Source organism: Protopterus annectens, chromosome 6.part1 (genome assembly GCF_019279795.1).
Source record: "Protopterus annectens isolate FY-2018-M chromosome 6.part1, PAN1.0, whole genome shotgun sequence".
In the NCBI taxonomy this organism is placed as follows: Eukaryota; Metazoa; Chordata; order Ceratodontiformes; family Protopteridae; genus Protopterus; species Protopterus annectens.
The window spans coordinates 171,446,102-171,473,288 of record NC_056738.1 but is presented as its reverse complement, the minus strand read 5'-3'; the positions used below and the strand labels follow the sequence as shown (position 1 = coordinate 171,473,288).

Genomic DNA, 27,187 nt, shown 5'->3' with positions numbered 1-27,187 from the left:
TTCCCAAGGAAAAAATTAGCTGTTCTGAATGTTTGATATTATGTGGTTTAGATATTTTAGGTTCGATGAAATAGCGTTCGCTATTTTCATCTTTTGATAACGAGATATAAACGCTATAAATTGCTGTTAACCATGGTGTTTTCCTATTGTTGATTTTTAGGAGTGTTAGTTCTGAATTGTTAAATTTGGGTATTTCCTGTGGAAGTAAGGTAATGGTTAGGAAATTTTTATTGATGATTGCTATGCAACCTGCATGCTTGTTTTGTCTTTCATGCCTGAGTATGTTGTATCAATCAGGTTTCAGTAGCTATGACTACATCAGGAGTGTATGTGGTAAAATAAGCATGTGTGTCATGGATTTTATTGCGCATACTTCTTATGTTCATATTTAGTAAGGTAAGTTTGGATCCTGTTTTTTGCTGAGATGTATTAGGTGACCGGTTTAGTTTTGGGTTGGAAGTGATGGTTTTATGAACAGTGGGACCAGGGTTGGGGTGAATATCTCCACTATTTTTTTTGAATTGATATTTTACAGAGGGAAGAGTGTGGCCAAATTATATTTTGATCTTGGTCTGATGTTTAATTGTAAGTGTGGGTGCATAGTTTTAAGATATTTGTAGAGAAATAAATCAGATGTGGTTTGTTTGTAGAGATAGAGTGTTAAGGAGAAAGATAGGTTGTGCAGATGTTAATATTCTTTTTGAGAACTGGTTGAAGTCTTAAGCATTTGAAGGAGGTGGATTTGATAATTGGTGATAAAGACTAGTAAAGTGAAGAGAAATAGTAAAATAATCTGATTTAGGGGCATGTTATTTAACTTGGTTTTTATCTTTGTTGTAAATTAGGATAAAAAATTGTTAGGAGGGTAGTAGGTTAGTTATAGAGATATAATTTGATAGTTATAGGAGGCAAGGATAAAGACAATTTGTGAGAGAGTCTTAGGTGGTAAACTAGAGTGGGTGTTACTATTGGGAGTAATTGTATTAATTGTTTTACTTCTGGAGGGAAGTGATGATATTGGTTGGAATATGTGGTTGGGGCTGTGAAAGTATGACTGTAAAGTAAGAGGGGGTGGGTTGGATTTGGGAGTAGGGAAGGGGAGTGGAGTGAGTCCAAGTATTAGCAAGGGCAAACAAAGCCTGTTGAAAACGTGTCAAGCGACGGAGAAATCAGTCAGTGACTTAATGTAAACGGCCACAAATCTGCTGAACGATAAGTAAAAGGAACAGTGCAGTTTTTTGAAAGGCCTCTGTGCCAGTAGATGAATATCTTGGTTTTAGTTCTGTAGGACACAGTTTTAGTAGGAGAGTTAGTCCAATATCACCTTGATCTGAGTAATGGTGATAACCTTAAAAAATTGCACTTGACTGTTCGAACAAGCATATGATGTAAAGAGGTTTCTGTGGACTTAGAAATGCAAAGCCTAAAAGCCTAGCTCAGCACCCACAGACCCAGCAAATCAAGGAGAAAAAGTAAACCAGAATGTAGTAGTTCAGCTGTGGAAAAAATACTGGCTGAGAACTCAAAAAACACACAAAAAAGAGAAATAAACTTAATGACGGGAGACAGTGGACTGCTAAAAACAATGAATGGAGCACAGTTAATGGCGAAAGTACAAATGGGACTACTGTGGTCTAAGAAGATGGAGCTATTATAGTGGACAAAGTTATTTTTTTTGGCTGCCTTAACATTTATAATGTACATGCAAATATAGCCCATAGATTGGTGTTCAAACTGCAGACTTCACTGTTGTAGAATAACCGGTATGTTGTACCTTTTAGAAACGTTTCCAAGATCTGCATGTGCATATAAATACCAAGCACGTGTTAGCTTCAGTGCCATTTTGAAAGTGCAGCCAGAATTTTAACATCCATGAGCGTTACTTAACCTCATTTATGATGTGTTTGCATACAATAAAGCTGCTTGAAGAAGAACCCACGATGCTTGCCTCTTTTATCCTGACCGGGCGAGCGACATGGTGTCAGAATCAGGATTGCAAAGGCCATTCTTCAGAGCCAAAAGGTGCAGAGGTAATGGTGAAGACAAACTAAAAGAACCGAGAGCGAAAAAGGGCCAGAGAGAAGTTAAAGGTAAAGGGAGCATACACAAATGATTTATTTATTGAAAGAGGTTAAACAGAGCATACAAGGGCACAAAACATACTGTTAAGCAAACAAATAGCACAGAAAATTTTATTAAGCAAACAAGAAGTAGAAAAGAGCTTATTAATCAGACAAAATGTTTGAAACCCAGTTATTTGAAAAAATGAGCATTAGAAAAGTATATAAGGGGTTCAGAATTGCCTCAGAATTGTAAAACAAGCATGTTTAAAGTAAAATGAGCGTGTTTAGAGTTAAAACGAGCACAAGAAAGTATAATAGGCATGAAAAGAAATTAAATGAGCAAAACGAATATAACACAAGGGCATAACGGGCATAAAAGGCACATTAAGAGATTTAGTGAGCGAAACAACTGCAATAGAAAGGGCAGAAAAAAGCACATTGAGTATAAATAAAGCAAAGGCAACTGCATGTGTTTTGGGCGAATTACTGTGTTTGGTACATATTGCTACTTCGCATTGATTAAAGACTTGAATAGCATAACTAGAATTGAAGTTTCTCAAAGTGTGTAAAAGTGCTTACAGTGTTTGCTTATTGCTGTGTTTTAATTCTGAAAAGTCTGTTGTGTGCAAAGTGCAACTATTTTGTGAAGTGCTGTCAAGTGAAGCCATTTTGAAAAATTTCTTGCTCCTGGGTGTGTCTGTTCACAGAGTGCTGCCATTACAGAGTCTCACACTATACAGAGCTGTTTGGCAAAGTGCAGCCATTTTGGGGAGATTTCAGTGTGCTGTGTACTGTTTATTCACAAAGTGCATTTATTTTGAGGTGTTTCCCACTTTGACCTTCTTCAGCCCAGTACGTTCACAAACTGCATTTACTTCAGAAGAGTCTATTCGCAAATTGCAACAGTTTATTCACTAAGTGCCTTTACTTCAAAACAGTTTATTCCTAAAGTGCCATTACTTCAAAACAGTTTATTCTTAAAGTGCCATTACTTCGAGATAGTTTATTCGCAAATTGCAATTACTTCGAAAAAGTTCATTTGTAACGTGCCATTGCTTTGAGATAGTGTGCTCGCAAAGTACAGTTACTTTGAAATTTGCCCTCAGCTTCTATTGCTCAGTTTATTTGCACAGTGCAGTTGTTCTAAATGTTTCTTAAAATGCTGATAAATGACTTTGGCAGTAAAATACTGAAAAATGGCTTTGGCATTAAAGTGATTGCAAGACAAAGGCTCATACAGTAAAATAATGATGATAAATTACTTTAGCATTTGCCTTTACAAGATAAACGACTCGTATGGTAAAAATCATTTCACGGCAAGTGGCTTTACAGAAAAGAGATTTTAAAGTGTTGCAGTGCCCAGGAAACTTATTTAGTGAAATTCAGTTATACAAAGGCTCATTGTGTTGTTTCAAGTACTGTTATAAATTTCAGCCACATGTATACGTGTATGTGTGTGTATGTTCATGCGTATTTGCAAGAGTTTTCAATGAGATTATCAATACGGCAAACGGATTTCACAAGCCACAACCACTTGTGTTTGATCAGAACATTGCATAGAATTGGAGAATATCTGAGAGAGAATATGATATATTTATACAAGTAGCTTATTCTGATAAAGGTACACATACCAGGGCATTCATTTTGCTGAACCTAGCAGGGTCAGAAGCCACTGAAAGGGAGCATTCATTTGTCTATGCATGAAGGTGAAGGAGAAACTCGCTGTGTTGTTGAGCAGGCTGAATCAAGGGGAGGACCCCAAAGGTTCAGAGAGATGTGTAACCCTTAGACTAATGTTACACTAGAGAGGCATTTGTTTTGAGAGATCAAAAGCAAGGGGAAACTTTCACAGCTTATGTTACTGATGTGAGAAACAAAGCTAAAATGTGTAGGTTTGGTGATTCAAAGGATGAGTTAATAAAGGACAGACTTGTGTGCAGTATTAATATTGCTGCTGTGAGAAAGATTTTGCTTCAGAACAGTAATTCAATGTTGAGTAAAGCCATTGAGGTTTGTCAGATTCATGAGGTTACAGAAAGGCATACAAATATGCTTGCTAGTGATAAGAGCATGGTTTCATTTGGCTCCAGAGCTCATGTAGACAGCATCCAACATGTGACAGGCAAAAGCAGACCTAAGCATGTGGCAGCAGCAGCCCCTGTGGGACTTCTAGGTAAAACCAGTAGTCTTCTAGCACATTCCAAGAGCAGTTCAGTTAAGGAACATGCACAGTGCAAAACCAGGGGTACCTAGTGGAAAAAAATGTTGCTCTGCATAGCATGAGTGAATCAGCAAAACCCAAATCAAGCTTTATTGTTAACTGTTGCAATTGTGGTGCTAACCATGAGTCCAGAAGAGAAAAGTGCATGGTATTTAGTCAGCAATGTCATAAGTGTAAGAAATGGAACCATTTTCAAAGATTTTGTAAATCAAGTAAGCCTCACACAGTTACAAAGAAGGGCCACTCCAAAAAGTAAGTTAATCAAACAGACCTGTAACAGTCTGCTTTCTATGTAGATGGTATATCAGTAATTGGTGAAAAGACTGATGTGGTAGATTTGTTGACAAGAAATGAAGTGTTTTGTACTGTCCGGATCAATGGTAAAGCCACCGAGCTTAAAGTAGACACTGGTTCAAAGTATAATGTCATGTCTGCAGATACTTTTGCAAGGGTACGAGCTGATGAAAAACTAAATGTGACTAGTTGTGCAAAACCTATAGCTTATGGAGGTGAAAAAATTCAAACCGAAGGCTTAGTAGTGCTTTCATATTATGTGGCTAACAGCTGTTACAGCCTATTGTTCTATGTGATTTGAAGACCTGTGCAATCATTAATGGGTCTCGGAGATGGTTTGAAAATGAATCCGCTTTCTTGTAGCAAAGAAGCTCATCAGATAAGCACATGTCCTAGTTCCGGCTTCACCGATAATGTTTTTTCAGAGTATGCTGATGTTTTTGATGACAGATTGGGCAAACTTCCAGTTGTGTATTCCGTGAAATTAGACCCAGAAATCAGTCCATTGGTCAGACCAGCAAGAAGAGTTCCAGTAGCAATGCAGCATAAGGTCAAAGCTCAGTTGGATAAAATGGTGCAACAAGGTGTAATTTGTCCAGTTACAGAACCAACCGAATGGGTGTCGTCCATGGTAGCAGCTCATAAAAAAGGCTCAGATGAAATCAGAATATGTATTGACCCAAGAGATTTGAATAAAGCATTGAAGAGACCACATCATCCCATACCTAGAGGTTGCAGCCCTTATACCAGATGCCACTGTTTTTTCTGTCTTAGATGCAAAGAGTTCATTTTGGCAAGTGATGCTTGATTGCATATCTTCATTACTGACTACATTCAGTACCCCATTTGGAAGATATAGAATCCTCAGGATGCCATTTGGAATAAATTCTGCAAGTAAAATCTTTCAACGTGCAATGGAGCAAATTTTTTGGACTATCCTTGTTCTATAATAGTAGATGATATATTGGTCAAAAGCAATAATGAGGTAGAGCATGACAGAAATCTTGAGAGTTCTAGACAGAGCACATGAAGTGACCTTAAAGCTCAATCCTCTGAAGTGCAAATTCAGACTACCAGAAGGTACCATATGTAGGTCATTTGTTTACAAGTTTTGGCTTGAGACCAGACCCGTCCAAGCAAGCAACCATTCTTGAGATTCCAGCACCAGATAATGTGCAAGCTCTACAACATTTTCTTGGTATGGTCAATTATTTAGGCAAGTTTATACCAAGACTTCAGTGAGTTAACAGAGCCTTTGAGAGACCTCCCACATAAAGATGTTACTTGGTCATGGCTAGACCTGTACCAGAGATCATTTGAAGTTCTTAAGCAGAAAATTGCTACCCCCTCCCAACATTAAGATACCATGATATCAACAAACCAATAACTCTTTCCTGTGATGATTCAAAATTTGGTTTAGGTGTAGTTATTCTCCAAGACTGCAAGCCAGTAGCCTGTGCATCTAGAACACTTACCCAGACTGAGATGCAACATGCTCAGATTGAGAAAGAACCTTTGGCAATAGTGTTTGTTCCCAGTTTCATGATTATTTCTATGGTGGAGAAATCCAGATTGAAACTGATTATCAACCTTTGATCACTATTTTAAAGAAGTTTATGCATTCAGCTCCAGTGAGATTACAAAGAATGATGCTCAGATTGCAAAAGTACAACTTCAGAATGGTCTATACAAAAGGCAGACTTCTTTATCTGGCTGATACCTTATCCAGAGCGCCTAGAAATACAACAGAATAGCTTCATGCAGAGAATTTTGACTTTGTCATGGAAGTGCATAATATTTCTACCACAAGACTTGATGGGCTAAGAGATCATACAATGACTGATCCAGTTTTGCAGAAACTCATTTACTATATTCGTGTTGGATGTCCGTCAAAGCAATCAAGTGTACCACCAGAAGTGCAATCTTACTTTCCTTTTAGAGATGAGTTGTTGATGGAAGATGGCATTATTTTCAAAGGTCTTAAAATTGTTGTTCCTGCTTCCTTAAAACAAGAATATATCCAGATTTTGCAACGTAGTCACCCGGGTTCCGAATCTATTAAAAGAAGAGCAAGAGGACTAATATTTTGGACTTCTCTAGTGAAATATATTGATAGAGTATTTTCTTCCTGTTCAGTATATAATAGTGCTAAAGCGCATTTGCAGAGAGCCACTTCAGCAAAGTCAAATTCCTGATCTTGTTCAATTGTAGCTACTGACATATTCGAGTGGAACAATCAACATTACTTAGTACTGGTAGAATCTTACTCAAATTGGTTCAAAATTGATTTAGTACCTAATCTAACTTCTGCTACAGTCATTACTAAGTTGAAATGCCATTTCTCAGTCCATGGCAGTCCACAAAAATTAATCTCTGACAATGGTACACAATTCACCAGTCAATTGTTTCAGAAATTTGCAAGAGAATGGGGCTTTGTACATGTTATCGATAGTCCAGAGTATCCACAATCGAATGGACTTGCTGAATGTGCATTACAGAGTGCAAAGCAATTACTTGAGAAGTCAAAGCATGATAATACCGATGTTTTTTTGACCTTACTCAATCTCAGAAACTTACCCCGTGACAATATACTTGGCTCAGTTGCTCAGAGACTTCTATGTAGGCAAACCAGGACAACATTGCCTAACAGTTCTAGTTTACTGAGGCCTAAAGCTAAGAACAACCAAGCAATCAAAGCCCAGTTATCTAGAAAGCATTCTTTCCAAAAATCCAGCTATGACAAGTTGAGCAGATTTCTTCATCCGTTGAAAAAAGGAGAGACAATGAGGATACAAACAGTGAAAGGTTTTGACCGAATTTGTCAAGTAATGAGTATTTGTGTAGAGCTGAGATCCTATTTTGTTAAATCTGAGGGTTTGGAGTACACGAAAAATCGCAGACATCTTCTTCCTGTTGCAGAACTGATATCGCAGCTTCGTACCTGTGATAAAAACTCTAAATCTCAGAGCAATTCAAATGACATTCCTGTTCCAGAACGTGTCTTGACTCCTGATACTGTTCCAGCAGATGATTCCAGTGTTCCTAAGACTGAACAGTCAGCAGAGATGGTCCCAGTTGCTAAACCAGAAACCAAATTTTATGTCACACAATATGGTCGCATTTCAAAGCCTAGTGTGAAATACACATCAACTTGGACGTAGTTGTATATATATGTGTCTAGTTTTGTATAATTGTATGAAGAAAATAATTTCTATGTAAATTGCATATTCATTAATTTCGGTGACAATGTCTACCTCATGTTCTCAGAGGGAGGATGTAGAATAACAGGTGTATAGTACCTTTAAGAAGCATTTCCAAGATCTGTGTGTGGATATAAATACCAAGCACATGTTAGCTTCAGTGCCATTTTGAAGGTGCAGCCAGAATGTTAACATCCATGTGCATAACTAATCTGTTTCTAAGTTAGTTACTTAACCTTGTTTATAATGTGTTTGCGTACAGTAAAGCTGCTCGAACAAAAACCCATGATGCTCACCTGTTTTATCCTGACCTGGCTAGCGACAACTGTTACATACATAACTATTTGCTTGCAGGGACAAATTAAAAGCACACTAAAGAAACAGTTTAGTGCAGTGAATCGATGTTGACTGTGCAGAAATACTAGCTCAGAGCTGTAAGTAGTTTAGTAACTTGCCCAGGCAGGGAGAAATTAGAAAGGAAGGTGGAGACCAAGGGTGACTTCCTTGAAGGCCTGCAGTTCTACTAAAGACAGGAGGATATAAATAATGGGAGTAACAAGTCTAGAAGAAGTGAAGAAAAATATAAGAGATGGAAATAGTTTGAGTAAATGTCAGTGTCTGTTAAGAAGGAGAGAGGAAAAGCTGACCAGCAGGATATCAGTGGAGGAGGTCTTGCAGACTATAAGGCTATTGCTTATGAACTAGGACACTGAAGCACTTGTCTTCGACTAGTCACTATGCAGGTTACAGTATACGCAGAAGACTGGATGTCTCTAACACTTAAAGCACAAGGCCAGAAGTGATGCACAGTTTGTCCTAATTAAATGATGGTTGAATTGAATGGACTCAGACTGTCTATTTGGATGAGACTGGTGTGTGTATACTTAAGTTTTCAGTGAGCCCGTTGAAAAAAAGGGAAGAAAAAGATGTGTTCAAGGTTCAGCAGAAATCCAATTGAATTACTGTGGGATGAACTATATGCAATGGAGCACTGCCACCATAAATGTACTGAAATTGTAAGTGGTTTCTTAATAAATATAGAAGCTAAGTTCTGTAATACAGTTGCTGTAATGGGGCCACTTGGCTTTACCACTTTAAACAACACATCTTCACAATGAAACAAACAGTACTATTTTGTTAACACCCTTACAAATTAAGGACATTAATATCTCAAAAATCAGTTTTTACTACCAGAGCAACAAGTGAACACTGAACAATTAAGGATAAGACAGGAAAAATTTGCAAAAATAGTACCAAACCTCACAAACACTTTAAATAAAACAGAGGTTTTAAGAAGCCCTTTAACTTACATTTCAACAAACTTTTTTGATAGAGAAAGGACTCGAACAGAAGCTGCTACTAAAAAATGAATAATTTGTAGGGCATATAAAAATATTACATATCTATTAGAATCAATTAGAAGAGGTCAGAAAAGATTGGGAAAAGTGATTAGATATGCAGTTCACAAAGAAACAATGGGAGGGCATATGTATGACTCCCAAAAGTGCAACAAAGTCTAGAAGATTTTTGATTTTTATCTGAAAGTGTTTGCATAGACACTTTTTACCCCAAGCTGATTCCAAAAAAATTTCTTAAGCTATATGGCAAATGTTGGAGGTGTGATGGGGAAGAGGTAACTAGGAACATATGTTTTGGGGGCATTAGTTGGCAGACTTTAAAAATTCCCTGCAGAATACTCTGTAAGGAATACTGTGTAAGCAAATGAGCATAACTAGGGAAATTATTTTTTGAGCTGAGATACAGGATCTGAATTATTGCCTAGACAGTAAGGCCTTTTTAAGTTTAATTCTGGTGGCTGACAAAAAACAAATATGAGAAAATAGAAATCCTATTCTAAACTAACTACACCTGAAGTAATAAATATTGTAACAGAGATGAAAGAACAGGAAGTAGGATATTTAGAAAAGGGTAGGAATAAATTACATAGAAAAAAATGGAAGTTGTAGGAACAATACATGCAGAAACTTTTGAAGTAAGAATGAGGTTTCAGAGAAGATGGAAATTGAATAATTTATGTAATGTTGCTTACATTATACATCACATATATTGTTATATGTCCTAGAAAGTTTGCAAGTGTAAACTTTTTAATATTGTTTGATTACTTTTATGTAAATGTAAGTTTGCCTATGTCACAGGTGATGCATCATATTTTTTAAATACCTTTACTGAATTATAGGGAGTACATAAAGCAAGGAAAATATGGTTAACTGTAGAAGAAGTGGGTAAGATGCTATGTGTGGTTGAAAACAGGACATTAAAGTTTAGTAGCTTGAGTTGCATATTTAAGAGAAATGTAATGAAAATCAAAAAATTCTGGTAAGGTCATGTGATGAATGGTTGGATAAGGAAACAAATGCTAAAGAAATACTAAAATTTGTAATGGTGTGTGTGTGTGTGTGTGTGTGTGTGTGTGTGTATAGAAGTAGAAAAATAAGTCAAGATTAAGTAAATCTGAGACCTATACTTTTGTTGAATTGTAAGTTATTTGTGAACAATTATTTAAATGTGAAAAATATGAAGGGTGTGAAAAAAGTAAGAAACATTTAAGATGTTCTTCATCTCACATTGCTGCAGTCCTTACTTATGGGTAGTCCGCTGTCCTCGGTCGACACGAATACCAAAGTATTAGGCTGACGTCGGTCATGGGCGCACAGCCCTGACAGAGCGTCAGGGTATAAAAGCGCATGACCGACGTCATATCCTCAGTCTTTTTTGCCGCATGGTCCAATGCAGAAGCAGCGTTGCAAGTGCCGTTCGGCTTTCTGAAATTTTTCGTTTTCGGAGTTTCAGACATACCAAGTTGGGCTAAGTACCCCGTTGGGGAGCATTTTTGTTTTTTCTTGCCTCAGTTATTTACTGGATGTCAGAAAAAGTGAATAATTGTATTTCTTGTGGGAAGCAGATACCGCATAGGGATTACCACTCGCTTTGTATCCCTTGCTTGGGACCGGAGCACGACGTAGTTGGGTGTCGGTTTTGTGCTAGGTTTAATAAGCGCACTATTAAGAGAAGGCTAGATTGCGCTAGGTTAGTCTTTGGCAAACGGTGTAATTATAATATGCCGTCGGATCCTCCGACGCCCGCTTCCACGAAGAAGCGTAAAGACAAATCTGTGAAGCCTAGACAGGATGATTCGTCCATTTCGGACGCCGGTCCTTTAGAGACTGCAGTGGAACAGGTGGATCCGGCTGAAGTTTCTGTTGAGTCTCAGGGGGAAACCTTGAATGTTAAGTTGTCTATCTCGCCTTCATTCTTGCTGGATGGGTTCGGAGCCGACCTCGGCTCCGACTCGGCCACTCTAAAAGCTCGAGAGTTGGTTCCACCGGCTCGAGGCTCCCCTTATATCCCACAATGCTAGGCGAGAGTTACCTCAGATCTCGTTTGCCGCTACAGCTTCGAGGTTGGTTGTTCTACCGGTTCCTGGTGAGTTTTAGCTTTTTCTATTAAAAGTTACTCTTTTTACCCCTTTTTTAGTTTAATTATTCTCAAATTAGTGTAGTTCATTGAACTTTATCCCCGACCTAAATTTTCCCGTTTCTTGTTTAAAAGAACTTTTAGTTCTTCCCTTGGGCCTTAGGCCTTCCCTTCCCTAGGGAGTGTTTGTGTAGTTTACTACTGTTTATTGTACTTTATTTTTTAGTATTTTTACTAAAGTTGTTATTCTGACAGGGTATAACTGGTGTGTTTGAGTGTGTGTTTGTGTTCACCAGTTAGGCTATGTCAAAAGAAGCAAAGGTCTCGATTCAAGAAGTGTGATGCGTGCTGTCAGAAAATGTCTCTGACAGACGCTCACACTTCTTGTGTCTATTGTCTGGGGCCTTTGCACCTGCAGGACTCCTGTGCTGTTTGCCATGGCTTCAGCCCCAGGGTCCTGCAGGAAAGAAAAACAAGCTTATTCTGAGAGGCTTGTTGAAGCCTGAGGATTCCCTGTCTGTCTCAACAGGGAAGCCCTCCAAGGCATCGAGGTCTTCGGCTCCGGCTTCTGAGCCGAGACCTCAGGTTGTTCAACCTTTGCCTTTATCGGCTCTGGCTGGAGCCGATAAGACTCAGTCCACAGTTTCTGTGGCTTCTCGGCTCGGCCGGAGCCGAGGTTATCGAGTACCCGTGTCGGCTCCGACAAGATCTTGAGCCGACAACCAGAAAGAGGTCTAGGTCACCTTCTCTTGGCTCCGTTCATTCGGCTCCAGGATCTCCCCTGCTGTCTGAACGGAGCCAAAGGTCTCATTCCTCTAGGTCATCGAGGCTGTCCGATCATGACCTTCAGAGGGTGGTGAGTCGACTACTCAAGTCCGAGGCACTAGCCCAGATGCTTCAGAGCCCGACTCATCAGTCGGTGCCTGCCCCGGTCCATCAACTCTTTCCTCCTTCGACTCTCTTGAGTTCGGAGCCGGGTCGTGTCGGAACCGAGACTGTGGTCACCTCGGAGCCGAGACAATTGTCTTCGGCTCCGTCGGCTCCGTTTTCTTCCATGGAGGAATCTCGGCGGACTTCCCTCGTCGGCTCGAGGGGTGAGTGGCATCGGACCCTTGTCCGACCCCTCTCCCTCTCGGTGCTTGGCGCTGGTGAGTTCGGCTCCGACATCGGCCTCGGAGCCATCACTGTCTGTGCCGAGGGGGGTCCTTAGCTCCTCGGAGCGGGGACCTCTGGCTCTGCCTGACAGGGGTGCTTTCGAGGTCATGCGGAGTGTGTTAGAGCCTGGCTCTACTCCACAGTCGGCTCTGTCAGCCCCTCCCTCTATGCTGCCTCAGGGTAAGTCGACTCACTCCCTCATCCCGGACCGCAGAGAGCCAACTCCTCAGGAGCTCCCTTTGGGGATTTCATCCTCTTCCGAGGCCTCTCCTGATTTGGCAGAAGAGCCCCCTCGGAAGAGGAAGTGCAAGAGGAAGCACATTGACTCACCTGAGTCTATCACGCCGGACACAGATCTGGATGATTCTGAGGGTTCGCCCCTTTCCCTTTCTGAAGATGTCTCATTTGCAGACATTCTGGAGATCCTTAAACAGAGGGAAATTGGCCAGCCCTCAACCCTTCGGAGGACGAATCTGTGTATCTTGAGGCGTTTGGCTCTCGTCCTTCCACCTCCTGGGTGTCCCCCCCTTCGACCCCCTCATGCAGGTGGTTGCTAAAAAGGCATGGACGGCTCCTGATTCAGTGGACCCCACTCCCAGGAGACCCTCCAAATTCATCACAGCTCCATCAGACAAGGAATTTTTATCAAAAGGAGTTTCTGTGGATGCTATGGTGGTAGCTGCCGCCACAAAGAAGGAACTGGCTGATCCTTCAGTGCCTGTCCATCCACCTAACAAAGAATCTAGGTCCATGGATAGGTACGGGAAGCGGATGTTCTCCTCAGCGACATTTACTATGCGTTCGCTGAATTACCTGTGCCATTTCACTCGTCTTCAAAGGGACTTGATCAAAGAAGCGAGTGAAATGCTGAAGGACTCTACAGCTGCGGGTTTCCAAGAGAAAATGAACACGCAGCTGGCTATCCTTAATTCTATTTCCAACTCCTCCATGCGCCTCCTCTCTTATGCGGCCGATGGAGCGAGCAGAGCCGCAGGAACAGGGGTAGCCTTACGTAGGCACGCCTGGATGCGGCTATGCAATTTTGGAACCTTTCAAGACGTCTTTCACGAACTCTCCTTTTGATGGATCATCTCTTTTTGGTCCACAAGTGAAAGAAACCCTGACTAGGTGCGAGACTGATGGCAAGACCCTTTCTGCCGTCGGAGTCCGTTTTTCTACTCCTTCTAGGCCTTACCCCAAAGGCCAGAAGGGGGGAAAGATGTGGTTCCGTAAACAATCTCAAGGGACTTCGCCTGACGCACAGAGTCGGTTCCCCGCCAGAGGCAGAGGGGGGAACAACAATGGTAGACGTCGCCCTAGAGGCAGAGGGGGTCCGCAGAACCAGGGCAATCGAGAAACGTCCTCCGATAAGCCCTTTCAGCATCCCTGAGGTGTTGCCCGACTGCCCATCTTCGGAGGCAGTCGGGGGAAGATTGTCACTGTACCCAGAAGCCTGGCTATCCTTGACACAAGACAAATGGGTACAGTCCATCATTTCGAAGGTTATTCTATTCCCTTTCTTCGTTTCCAAATCAGTCAAAAATCCCTTCCAGATGTTCCACCGCTCAAAGGGACATAGCAGCTTTGGAAATTTCAAAACTGCTTGCAAAAGAGCTATTCAGCCAGTGCCAGCAGACCAACTAGGATCCGGAATCTACTCAAGGTTCTTTTTAGTTCCAAAGAAAACAGGGGACTGGAGACCAATTTTGGATCTCAGTATCTTGAACAGATCGGTCAAGAAAACAAGATTTCGGATGGTCACGCTGCAATCCATTCTTCCCCTATTGGGAAAAGGAAACTGGATGTGCTCTATAGACCTTCAGGACGCGTACTATCACATAAAATGAACAGACGCTCCAGAAGATTCCTCCGCTTCAGGCTGGGAACCAGTCATTTTCAATTCAGGGCCCTGCCCTTTGGTCTCACCACTGCCCCGGTGTTTACCAAATGCATGGCAGTGGTAGCTTCTCACCTGAGACGACAAGGATTCCAGGTGTTTCCATATTTGGACGACTGGCTCCTCACAGCTCCCACCAAGCATCTCCTTCTGATGGCCAGAGATTACACTTTTCGCGTCTGTCAAAAACTGGGTATCTCAATAAATTGCGAAAAGTCTGTTTTGTCGCCTTGTCGTACTATTACCTACATAGGCGCAAATTTAGATACTGTAAACATGTCTGCAACACTAACGAACCAAAGGATATCAGACATTCAAAAATTGGTATCACTACTTCTCAACAACAGAGCCAAAGCCAGGTTAGTTCTAAAGGTGTTGGGAATCATGGCAGCGGCCATACCCCTCCTTCCATTGGCCAGATACCACATGCGGATCCTTCAGTGGATGCTCTTTTCTCAATGGTCATACCAGGAACTTCCAATGTCTCACACCATTATGATCACAAGCGTGCAAAAAGCATCTCATGTGGTGGATGTCTTCCCCCCAGCTCCTGTTGGGGAGACCATTTGTTCCACCTCCTCCGGTTGCTACTCTGACAACGGATGCCTCCCTGATCGGGTGGGGGGGGCATTATCAGGGCAGGACAGTCCAGGGCACATGGCAACCAAACGAATGCCACTTGCACATAAATGTTCTGGAGATGAGAGCAGTGCTTTTAGCGTTGCAAGCCCTTCAAGACTCTCTTCCCTTGGGAAAGATTGCAATCCAGACAGACAATATGTCTGTAGTGTGGTACATCAACAAACAAGGCGGAACCAGATCATACCCCCTGTGTCGAGAAGCACTCAGACTGTGGCAATGGGCGATTTCTTCTCAGCGTTTTCTGATAGCAACGCACATCCCCGGGAAGTCCAATCACATTGCAGACAAGTTGAGCAGAGCTATTCTCATGCCTCATGAGTGGTCTCTGAAAGACTCTGTAGTGAGAGAGATTTTTCTCAAGTGGGGTCAGCCTTGCTGCGATCTTTTTGCTACTCCCCAAAACAGCAAGTGCAGAGAATACTTCACTCTATTCCCTTTACCAGGCCAACCCAGCAGGGACACGCTAGTCCAAGTTTGGCCCCGGGGACTTCTGTATGCATTTCCTCCTTTCCCACTGATCTCTCAAGTAATACAGAAAGCTATCGCTCAGAAGGCCTCATTGATCCTCATTGCTCCTTACTGGCCTCGACAAGTGTGGTTCCCCTTTCTGCATCGATTTCTTTTGAGCGACCGTGGAATCTGGACCTAGTTCCAGATCTTCTGATCCATCAGTCGGGTCAGTTTCATCGCTCCCTCCCTCTCTGAACCTCACTGCTTGGTTCCTCCACTTCCAACCGTAGCCAGGCTTCCTCAATTATCTCACTCTGTTAGAGATATTTTGATAGCTTCCCATAAATCTTCCACTCGAAAGATTTATTTGAGTAAGTGGAAACGCTTTTCATATTGGGCACAAGGAAAGGACATAGATCCTTTCACCGCTTCCATCCAACTAGTCCTTGATTTTCTTGCTGAACTCTTCCATGCAGGTTCATCTCCATCTACTCTTAAGGTTCAATTGGCAGCTATTTCTAATTTCCATGTGGGTATTTCTGAATCTGCCCTAATGTCCCACAAACTCTGCAAAGCCTTTTTGAAAGGAGTTTTTCTTCTCAGACCTCCTGTAAGAAATCCTCCTTCTCCTTGGGACCTAAATTTAGTTCTTGCTTCTTTGATTCTTTCCCCTTTCGAACCTGCAGCTTCATGTTCCTTAAAGTTATTATCATGGAAAACTCTCTTTCTGGTGGCTATCACATCAGCTAGAAGAATTTCAGAACTTCAAGCACTCAGTTGTCGTTCTCCTTACCTTGTGTTCCATAAGGACAGAGTTTCCTTCGAACTAACCCGTCCTTTTTGCCTAAGGTGGTTTCAACATCAAATCTAAACCAATGCATTGACCTCCCTGTCTTTTTCCGGAGTATTCAAATAGGTCTGAACAAAAATTACACTGTCTGGATGTTCATCGTCAATTAAGGTACTACTTGGACAGGACGAAACAATTCAGAAAATCTGATCAGCTGTTTGTCTCCTATGCGGAAAGCAGAAAGGGACTTCCAGTTTCAAAGGTATCTTTATCCAGATGGCTAACATCTCTGATTACCCTTGTTTATGAGATTAGACACCAAAAACTGCCTAATAAGCCTAAAGCCCATTCCACCAGAGCTTTGGCTACTTCTCTAGCCTTCCAAGACAGACTGCCTATTGACACCATTTGTGCAGCGGCTACTTGGGCTACTCCTCACACTTTTATTTCCCATTATAAGTTGGATTTAGCTTCTAGGCATAGAGCTAATTTTGGTTCCACTGTTCTCAGGAGTCTGTTCCGTTAGGCCATCCGGGACAAGGTGCTAGGGACGCGGTCCCATCCAGCAAGAATGAAGGCGAGATAGACAACTTAACATATAGAAGTTATGTTCTTACCATAACGTTCCATGTTAGTTGTCTTCTTCTCGCCTTCTTCTTCGTCCCCCTCCTTCCCCCTGGCCTGGACAGACCTAGAGGAGTTGTGATCGTGACCTCTCTTTCTACCACCTCTTTCTTAGCTATATGCTATTATGCATATTTCTTGTTTCAGGATGTAGGTCACCCTTCTTCTTCCTGTTGTTAGAGGTGGATTCTGTTTTTACAGTTATACTGTTTCTGTTATAAGCTGGGGTTAGCTTACAAACGAGATCTGAGGTAACTCTCGCCTAGCATTGTGGGATATAAGGGGAGCCTCGAGCCGGTGGAACCAACTCTCGAGCTTTTAGAGTGGCCGAGTCGGAGCCGAGGTCGGCTCCGAACCCATCCAGCAAGAAGAAGGCGAGAAGAAGACAACTAACATGGAACGTTATGGTAAGAACATAACTTCTATTTTTACAGGATGTGGCCTCACAGGAGTCAGGTCAGGCTGAAGGGGCCTCTCAGGTTACTATTTTCCCTTCTTTGCCTAAGGGGGTTAGGCCTTCTGCTACTGTTTCTAGGGCTCCTTCTAAGGGCAGGTCTGTTTTGCCTTCTTCTGGAGTTAGTTCTGGTTCTTCAGGGTCTGTACCTAAGAAGCATATGCTTAAGATGGCAGAAGATTTGATTACTTTAATTAGAGGTTCCATGCCCCCTCCTGATAAGAGGCCCAGGCTAGAGCCAGAGTTGGAAATTTTGGAGCAGGCCTCAGATGATTCTGAGTCTTCTGCTGAAGATATTCAAGATTTTCCTCCTTATTCGGATTCCGATGCAGAGGATTCTACTCCTCCTGCTTCCCCTCCAGAGGATTTTTCATTTTCAGAAACCTTACTATCTATGAGGGAACATTTTAAGTGGGAAGGACAGGATTACTCAGATTCCAGAAAGAGGCTTAGAGAGTTCTTGTTTTTACCACAGCACAGACCCTTGGCTATTCCTCCTGTTTTGAATGTTGTTCAGGATGTTTTTTCGGAGGCCTCATTTAATCCAGATTCTATGCCTCCTGCACCAGTTAAACCGGACAGGTATTATAGGGTACCTGAGGCTCATAAATATCTATATAAGAGTCCTAGGGCGGACCCAGAAACTATTAGTCAGGGGCCTAAGGGTGTTAGGGCTTCTGTTGTAAAGAATCCGGTTCCTCTAGATAAGGAAGCTAGAGCTTTGGACAGATGGGGTAAGAAGGTGTACACCTCTTCTACTTTAGCAATGAGGGCTTTAAATTGCCAGTTTCATATGTTGAAATATCAGAATTTCCTCCTTTCTCAGCTAAAATCTAAAGTGGATGCTTTGGCAGAGGGCATAGAGTGTAAAGAATTGCAAGATTTGGTGCATGTTTCTGAACAGGTGGGGAAACATTATTTGCAGTGTGGCTTTGATGCTTTGCAGGCTTCTTCTAGAGTGGCTGCCACTGGTTCAGTTCTTCGTAGGCATGCCTGGCTTAAGGATCAGAATTTATCTGAGCATGTTAAGTCTAGAATTCTGGATGCCCCTTTACAGTCCGAAGTTTTGTTTGGTCCTCCGGTGGAGTCTGTTTTGAAGAAAATGGAGGACAAGGCTAAGTCTATGCAGACTGTTAAAGATTTTTTGCAGGTTCAACCTCCTAAGTTTAGTAGAAATTGGCCTGCTAAGGGGTGGACGTACCCTTCTTCTGATTCCCAGTCTAGGGATAAATCTAGGCGTGGTAGGGGCAGAGCTCAGAGTACCTTTAGGCCTAGAACATGGAGTTCGCCTGCTCAATCTGCTGGTGAGGGTAGGGGCCAGTCCTTTCGTAAACAGGCCCAATGACCTGCATTTTCAGCTGCCAGATTCTTCTTGCCTGGCAGCTCCTTTGGGAGGAAAGCTAGCTCTCTTCAAGCAAAATTGGTTTTTAATCACCCAAGACAAATGGGTGTTGGACATTATAAACAAAGGTTACAAGTTTTATTTCCATACATTGCCTCCTTTCAAAGGTATGCCAGACATTCCTCCTCGGCAAAGGATGGAGGCTCACAAACAGATTTCATTACTTCTTCACATGGGAGCCATACAGCCAGTACCTCCTTCAGAAGTGGGTCTAGGGTTTTATTCCGCCTGTTTCTAGTACCAAAGAAAGGGAACACGTGGAGACCGATTTTGGATTTATCTCTCCTCAACACTTATTTGGACATTCCAAAGTTCAAAATGTTGACATTACAACAGCTTTTGCCTCTGCTGGGAAAAGATCACTGGATGGTAACTCTGGATCTAAAAGAGGCTTATCTTCATGTTCCTATCAGGCCCAGTTGCAGGATGTACCTGCGTTTTCGAGCTGGAAATTTACATTATCAGTTCTCTGCATTGCCCTTTGGCTTATCTACTGCCCAGAGTGTTCACAAAGGTTCTGGCTCCAGTGATAGCCTTTTTCAGGATGGAAGGAATACAAATTTATCCTTATTTGGACGATTGCCTGATTATTGCACAAGACAAGGACGAGCTTCTTCAGCATCTACAGTATGTGATGGTAGTGTTAAGATGCCTAGGGTATTCTGTGAACGAAAGAAAGTCCAGTCTAGTACCCTCTCAGGACATGTGCTTTCTGGGTGTGAGACTGAATACAGCTTCCCAGATGGCCTTTTTGACCCCGGACAAACAGAAAAGTCTTTCACTTTATTTCCATCAAATATCTCTACAGTCCAGGCTGACTGCAAGGACAGTCCTTCAAGCCTTGGGGTTCATGGCATCTTGTATTCTGGTGCTTCCCAATGCCAAATTGCATATGAGGAAGCTTCAATGGTATCTCAAAAACCTATGGACACAACACTGCCAGGATCTAGACACTGTCATTCAGATAATACCTTGCATTCAGAAGGAATTTTTGTGGTGGGCTCAGGAAAGTCACCTAAACAAGGGACTCTCTGTGACCCGACCAGAGGCGAGTCAGATTCTAACGACGGATGCCTCGGACAAGGCTTGGGGAGCACACCTCAATGGAAAATGGGTGCAAGACACGTGGCCTGCCAGACTTCAACATTTGCATATCAACCTGAAGGAGATGTTAGCAGTACAATTTGCATTGATGGCTTTCAAGGATTTACTTCACCCAGGGCAGGTGTTGATTCTAACAGACAACACAACTGTCATGTGGTACATCAACAAACAAGGGGGAACTCATTCGTACCCTCTTTGCAGACAAGCGATGATTTTGTGGGAGACAGCTCTCAGTTACAACCTCAATCTTCAGGCAAGATTTCTACCAGGAGCACAGAACTCCTTAGCAGATGTATTGAGCAGACAAATAGTGGATCCTCACGAGTGGAAATTGGATCCTCAGGTATTTCAAAAGTTGACAGTGTCATGGGGAACTCCAGACATAGATCTGTTCGCTTCTCCACTAAATTACCAGTTGCCAAAGTTTTGCACAAAAAGGTTTCATCCCACAGCTTGGAAGGTGGACGCTCTGTCACTCAGTTGGAACAATCTTCATGTATATGCCTTTCCACCTCTACCTCTTCTGCCCAAGGTTCTCTTGAAGGCCAGACAAGACAAGCCATCCATGATCCTGATAGCACCGGATTGGCCTCGACAACACTGGTACCCACTACTGAGGAGTTTGGTCCGAGAGCCTCCTTGGCCTCTGCCTTTGATTCCACACCTTTTGTCTCAGGAGGGCAATCACTTTCTCAATGTCAGAATTCAGTCTCTGCATCTAACAGCCTGGCATATTCTGTTTTGAATTCTGGAGGTTCTCAGCTTCCACAACAAGTTTTGAATGTTATTTTGGAGGCCAGGAGGCCTAGTACAAGGAAAGTTTATGCTGATAAATGGAGGAGATTTTTTATTTGGAGCAAAGGGAAGGACTTTGATGTTTCCAAGCCTAATTTGAGTGCTTCCTTACAATATCTTACTGAGTTATTAGACAAAGATTTGTCCTTCTCCTCCATAAAGGTTCATGCTGCAGCCATTTCGGCTCACTATGACTGTGACCCTCCTTTATTCTCTCATCCTTTGTTTAAGCAGTTTCTCAGAGGGGCAAAGAACATAAGACCCCCACGTAGAGCTCCTACTCCTGCTTGGGATCTCAATTTTGTGTTGGAAAAGCTTACTCTACAACCTTTTGAGCCTGCAGCTACTGCCGAGTTGAAGTATTTGTCATGGAAAACTGCCTTTTTGTTGGCCATTACTTCTGCAAGAAGGGTTTCTGAATTACAGGCCCTTATGGCAGTGGAACCCTTCTTGATTTTTCATAAGGATAGGGTATCTTTGCGTACTAATCCTTCCTTTATGCCTAAAGTAGTTTCTAGTGTGGCCTTAAACCAAACTATTCATTTGCCTACTTTTTATGCAAATCCTCAAAATAAAGGGGAGAAGATTTTGCATACTTTGGATATTCACAGGCAGTTGCGTTATTATTTGAGCAGAACCAAGGAGTTCAGACAGTCTCAGCAGTTGTTTGTTTCTTTTGCTTTGGGTTCACAGGGTAGACCTGTTTCAAAACAAACTATTTCTAAATGGATTGGGTTTTGTATTTCTTTTTGTTATTCCCATCATGGTAAGGAGATTCCGACTGGAATCAGACCTCATTCCACTAGAGCTACTGCAACTTCTACTGCCTTTCTAAGGGGTAGCTACAAAGGATATTTTGGAAGCAGCCACTTGGAGTTCAGTACATACTTTTTCTAAACATTACCACCTTCCTCTTTATTCTAAGTCTAGGGCTGGATTTGCCACTGCAATATTACAGGGCATTTTAGCAGCCCCTAATGCTTTATGATTTTTCCAACCTCCCTTTCCCGTTGCTTTGGGATTCTACCCATAAGTAAGGACTGCAGCAATGTGAGATGAAGAACATAGTACAGTTTTGTACCTACCATAAATGTAGATGTTCAAGATCCACATTGCTGCAGTCCAATTCCTCCCTCCTTCCCTCTGTAGCTTAGCATGGTTATATGGTTTGGGTGATGGCTGTAGTTGGGCATATCTTTTGGGAAGGTACTCTGTTTTTTGGCTGTGGCCTTTCTTTTAGGGCCTTCTGACATCTGGGGCAAGAAAAGACTGAGGATATGACGTCGGTCATGCGCTTTTATACCCTGACGCTCTGATGTCAGGGCTGTGCGCCCATGACCGACGTCAGCCTAATACTTTGGTATTCGGGCCGACCGAGGACAGCGGACTACCCATAAGTAAGGACTGCAGCAATGTGGATCTTCGAACATCTACATTTATGGTAGGTACAAAACTGTACTGTATCCTTTGGATAATTAGGGTAGTACTAGAATCAGTAAAAAAAAAAAAAGAATGAAGTCATCGGACTTTTACATGTGATTACATTATGTAAAAAGTATGAATACATGGAGCAAGATCAGATGATGCAAAATATTGCATTATGTTTTTGACAAAGTGGTAATTAAAACATGCATCAAAAAGTACTTTTTAATGCTTTATAGCAGATAAATTGTTTGGCACAGAATTGAAATTGATAAACAGAATAAGGCATCATTGTCTAATAATCTTTTGTTTTAATTTCTGGATCATTTATTAGTAGATGTTGAGTAGGGACATTGAAAAAAATGATATTTGTTAAGTTTGTTAAAGAACTTCACATACCAGTGTATTGGTCTAATGCAGTAAATAAGATTGCATTTGTACAGGTTAATACACTTCCTGTGTATACATTGATAATTTTACAAAATAGACTAAAATCAAGATGCTTAACTGTTGATTAAAATGGAAATGTTTGATGAAGAAGTGAAGCAGTGGAAATATATTTATTGAAAATTAAACAGTATTTTAGGCATAACATTTGAAAACAAAGTATTTTGCATGTGTATTTTGTAAATACTGTCCATGGTGGTCCACTTAACTGTATTAATCCAATGTATGCATACAAATAAATATATATGAAGTATGCCGGCTAAGTGCTTACATTTTGTACTAAATTTGGCTTGGTCCACTTAACTGTATTATTCCAATGTATGCATACAAATAAATATATATGAAGTATGCTGGCTAAGTGCTTACATTTTGTACTAAATTTGGCTTGTTTTTTATTTTGATGCGTTATCTTTTGTAGCAAATTCAATGTGTATTCTTTGTTATGGCAGTTTTTGTTGTCTCTGTCTTATTGACCCATGTTATGACTGAAAAGGTACTACAGACGAGTTCACTTACCATGTTATCAAATGTAATTAATAAATCTAAAAAATTATGTTGGGTAAGATAAAATAAGTAGTGGAATAATGGGGCGCTGTTACCATATCCTGTAGAAAGAAAATGTATTCGGTAGTCATTATTAGTAGGATGTGGCAGGTTAGCACAGATGTTTGACTATGCCTGATAAACCTGCATACAACTTTTTTGGGTTTCCTTCTGAGAGCCCTGAGCAAATCACTTAATTGGTTAATACTTCCAGGCTGTACCTGAAGTAGCTCCATGCTCTTCTCTGGTTAACAAAACCTTTTTTTTTTTAAATCAGGGATGTATACTTTCTCTTAAGTTTGGGGATAAAATCTAACACCCATCGAAAGAAGCATTCTATAGGGAATGAAGCTGCAAGCAACCAGTATAGTTAATATTGTAAATGTTGTTGTGTGTGTATATATATATATATATATATATATATATATATATATATATATGTGTGTGTGTGTGTGTGTGTGTGTGTGTGTGTGTGTGTGTGCGTATATATATCTGTTCTATTCAAGTGTAAATATATGTGAATTGTTTAAAAAAAGTGAAATTTGGAAGCTGGACAGTAAAATGATTATGGGTAGGAATTACATATGTCCTGCGTGGAGTATGTTATAGGCACAAAGAAAATATGGCATTAAAAACAAGAACAGAATTAATAAACAGTGTGAAGTATGTGACTTTTTGCTCTGATTGAACCTACTAAAATCACTAGTTAAAAAGTGATAGATGTAAAGTATATAAAAAGAACAATGTTTGTGTTTTAGTACAAGAATGTAATCTGAAGAAAGGGCAACATTTAAGATGTATCAGAATAAAATAATTTGGGGAAAAGTGGCCATAGATATAAAGGAATTAGGTATGTTAAGGAAAATATATTTCATGGTTATTACTACAACAGTAGATGAAAATGACTTATGAATATAAATGCTGTGATGACCAGTGTGGATGTTATGAAGTAGTAAATGCTTACTGTAAGAGGTGAGGTTAGAAACATTCTTTATTTTGTCCTATTAAACAGAAACAGTGGTACAACAGGTAGAGTTACTGCCTCACAGAAATCATTTATATGCTTGGGTGCTTTCTGTGTGGAGTCTGCATGTCCTGCTTGTGTTTATGTATGTTTCCTCCTGGTGCTCTGTTTTCCTTCCACATTCCAAACATATTTGGATCAAGGACTCTGAATCATCAGTAGGTGTGCATGCATGCATGCATGTATGATATGGAAGAAAGCCCTTGCAGCCTACTTCCATTCCTCCCTTTTGCCTTTTAAACCCTATGGACAGGGGTGGCTGTCTGCAAGGTCACTTTAGGGGTCAACTGAGACTCATAAAAGAAAGAAAGTAGAAACAAAAACAGATGGTTATTTTCTTATTTTGAGATAGTTTGAAAACCTGTAGAAAACATGATGTTTTCTGGGATTCCCTATGTTAAAAAATTGCTTCCTTGCTTGCATGAGGTTGAAACAGATGACCTGAGATTACTGCATGTTGTTTGTGGAGTTTCTTCCTTTCTCAAGGTGTAGTCACATTGCTGGGGCAAGTATCTGTTAGCAACCCCCCCCCCCACACACACACACACACACACACACACTCACACAAAAACCCCACTTCTTTTGAGTTGTCCATTTTGTTTCTATTTAATAGGCAGCTTTCAATGATTTGTAAATGAATAAATACAATTGGTGTATTTGTGTGTGTGTGTGTGTGTGTGTGTGTGTGTGTGTGTGTGTGTGTGTGTGTGTGTGTGTGTGTGTGTGTGTGTATAAAATATGCTATCATCAAATTATACAGATGGGGCCTTGCTATAACATCTTTCCTGTTCTGAAAGGCAGCATCTCTGCTGTGCAGAGGCCTCCAGTTCTTTAAAGCAGTGACAAATACTGGAAAATGAATCCAAGCACCAGTTGTATGGTGGGAACCTACTAATGGAAGTTCTTGACATCAGAGATCATGCAACCTTGGGTTACAGAAAGTGAATGCTTGAGTTAGACTAAGGAATAGCAATGAGTGACAGACAATAGTTATATATTAGCAAAGAGAGAATGTGGTACAAAGGAAAAAAGTAATTGATTTAATAAATGGACAAGGAGTTGTGCTTGCCCGGATATCAGCATGAAGACATACTCTTAATTGTAATATTTCAGAACATCAGCACAGGCAAATATTCTACAAATAGTTGTAAGTAAACATAATCAAACAATTGTGAATTAAATAATGGGTAAATAGATTTTTTTTCTATCTCCTTTTCCCTTCTATTGTGTTTTGACCATAAGGCGGCTTGTGGCCAAATGATCTGCTCTTTCCTTGTGGACAAAATGACATTTGTGGGAGTTCATCACTGAGGTAGCCATCTGGCTTGTTTTTCCATGTCCTACATTCCTCCTCTCCAGTTACCTGAGTGAGCAGATGTGCCATAGTACGGAGCTGTTTTCAGCATGCAGACTTCCTTGCATGCTCGTTGCCTGCTAGATTCATTTTGCTGTTCTTCGTTGGTATTCTTTCTGAAACCTTACACTGCATTTGTTCAGACATCTGGTGTCAGCCTTACAGTAGATCTTGCTGCCATCCCTCCCCAAGGGGTGAATAGGTTAGCACTCACTAGCTGCTCACTTCTACCCTTCCATGTCGTTAACTGCATTTTTAAGGTTTGCTTACTGTAAAATGGGACATATTGTATTCAGCAAGCTTATAGTAAATGCCATGTTATTGTGTCTAGTTGTACTTTATCTCTGAATCATGGTAGTTATTTTCAAAGCTTCTGTAATGTCTCACTTTGTTTCATTATCTTTTTCAGGTACACAGGACAACCAAATGATGCACTTCGCCACTTCAATAAAGCTCGTAAAGACAGTGACTGGGGTCAAAATGCAGTCTATAATATGATAGAGATTTGTCTGAATCCAGATAATGATACTATTGGAGGAGAGTTATTTGAAAATATAGATGGTGATATAGGGTAAGTCAAAGTGTGAAAGAGTATTTACATAATACTTTAAAATATGACAAATCTCTTTGTAAAGCTCACATAATTATTGCAGAAAAGACATTAGGTACTCCACAAATTATGCTTTTTTACTTCTTTTTCAAAAACTTATGCAGTGTAGTGTAGTGTTTTAAAAAAAATCATTGTGTCTGAAGGCATCCTTATCTGCTATAAGAAGTGGTATTGCCAGTGTTAACAGAAAGATCTTTTACAAACATGAGAATCTTCAGTCTTCTTGAGGAGAGTCACTTTAATAAGAAATTGCAACATTTGGATTTATCCACTCTTCCCCTTTTATCTAGCCATAACTTTGTTCAACTACTCATTGTACTGTAAGAACAATGTTGATATCATGCCTTCAAAAACATCAACAAAAGTGTGCGTGTTATGTGTATGTTTGTTTATATACGTGTGTGTGTATGTGTGTGTGTGTGTGTGTGTGAGTGTGTGTGTGTCTGTGTGTTTATATCTATGTGTATATATGTGTATGTATATGTGTATATATTTACACACACACGCATTTTTTATATATATATAGGGATCATCAGACATGCACAATTTCGACGTGTGTGAGATTGACAGTCCTCATACAGGGGAATATTCCCTTTCCTTTTTCCTGGAGGCTGTGTGATCTTGTAGTTAGTAAATATAATTAGATGGGAGGGGTGGTGCAGGGGGCTTGCCCCCCATGCAAAACACTTTGTGTTGCTTTAGCCTGCTCTGAAGTAATCCTCAGAGTCTGAATAATGCATGTCAGTGTTCCATGTTTTGGTATTTTTCCATCAACATTACAGAAGTTGACATCATGTACATTTGGTTTATATTACGCAAGAGTCTCATTTAATATCAAATGTTCAAAGAGAGATCACTTTATAGCGAATCTAAAGTGCTCAAAAATATAAAAAAAATAAAACTTTTTTTTTTTTTTTTTTTTGCAGGGGCAAGTCCCCCACATCCCCAACTATTTATATATACTAACTCCGAGATCATACCAACACTGGGGTAAGGGCAAATACCTTTAAACCTGCTGCAATGCAATTCCATACAAAAGGCTGCCAGAAAAAAAAAAACTCCATTTAAAAGTACCTCATATGAGCATTCGCCTTTTGTACACCAGAAAAAAAGCATCTGCTCATATGAGTATTCGCTTTTTCAATCTGTACCCATATATATCATGTTGCTAAATCACTTTCCTGTTCATTGATAACCAATCTTTCAAACTCAAATAAGGAAAACTGCTCTTTAAAATGTAAAATGTAGATTCATCAAACCT

At 40.8% G+C, this 27,187-nt stretch overlaps 1 protein-coding gene across 1 annotated transcript in view; it reads left to right on the top strand.

Annotated features, from left to right (window-relative positions):
- The window catches only part of TTC21B (tetratricopeptide repeat domain 21B), a 3,240,027-nt gene that overhangs the window by 2,702,080 nt on the left and 510,760 nt on the right, over window positions 1-27,187 (top strand). The window contains exon 28 of the mRNA XM_044075355.1: window positions 25,726-25,887. Coding sequence (XP_043931290.1) covers window positions 25,726-25,887 — 162 coding nt within the window. The remainder of the gene's footprint in view (window positions 1-25,725; window positions 25,888-27,187) is intronic.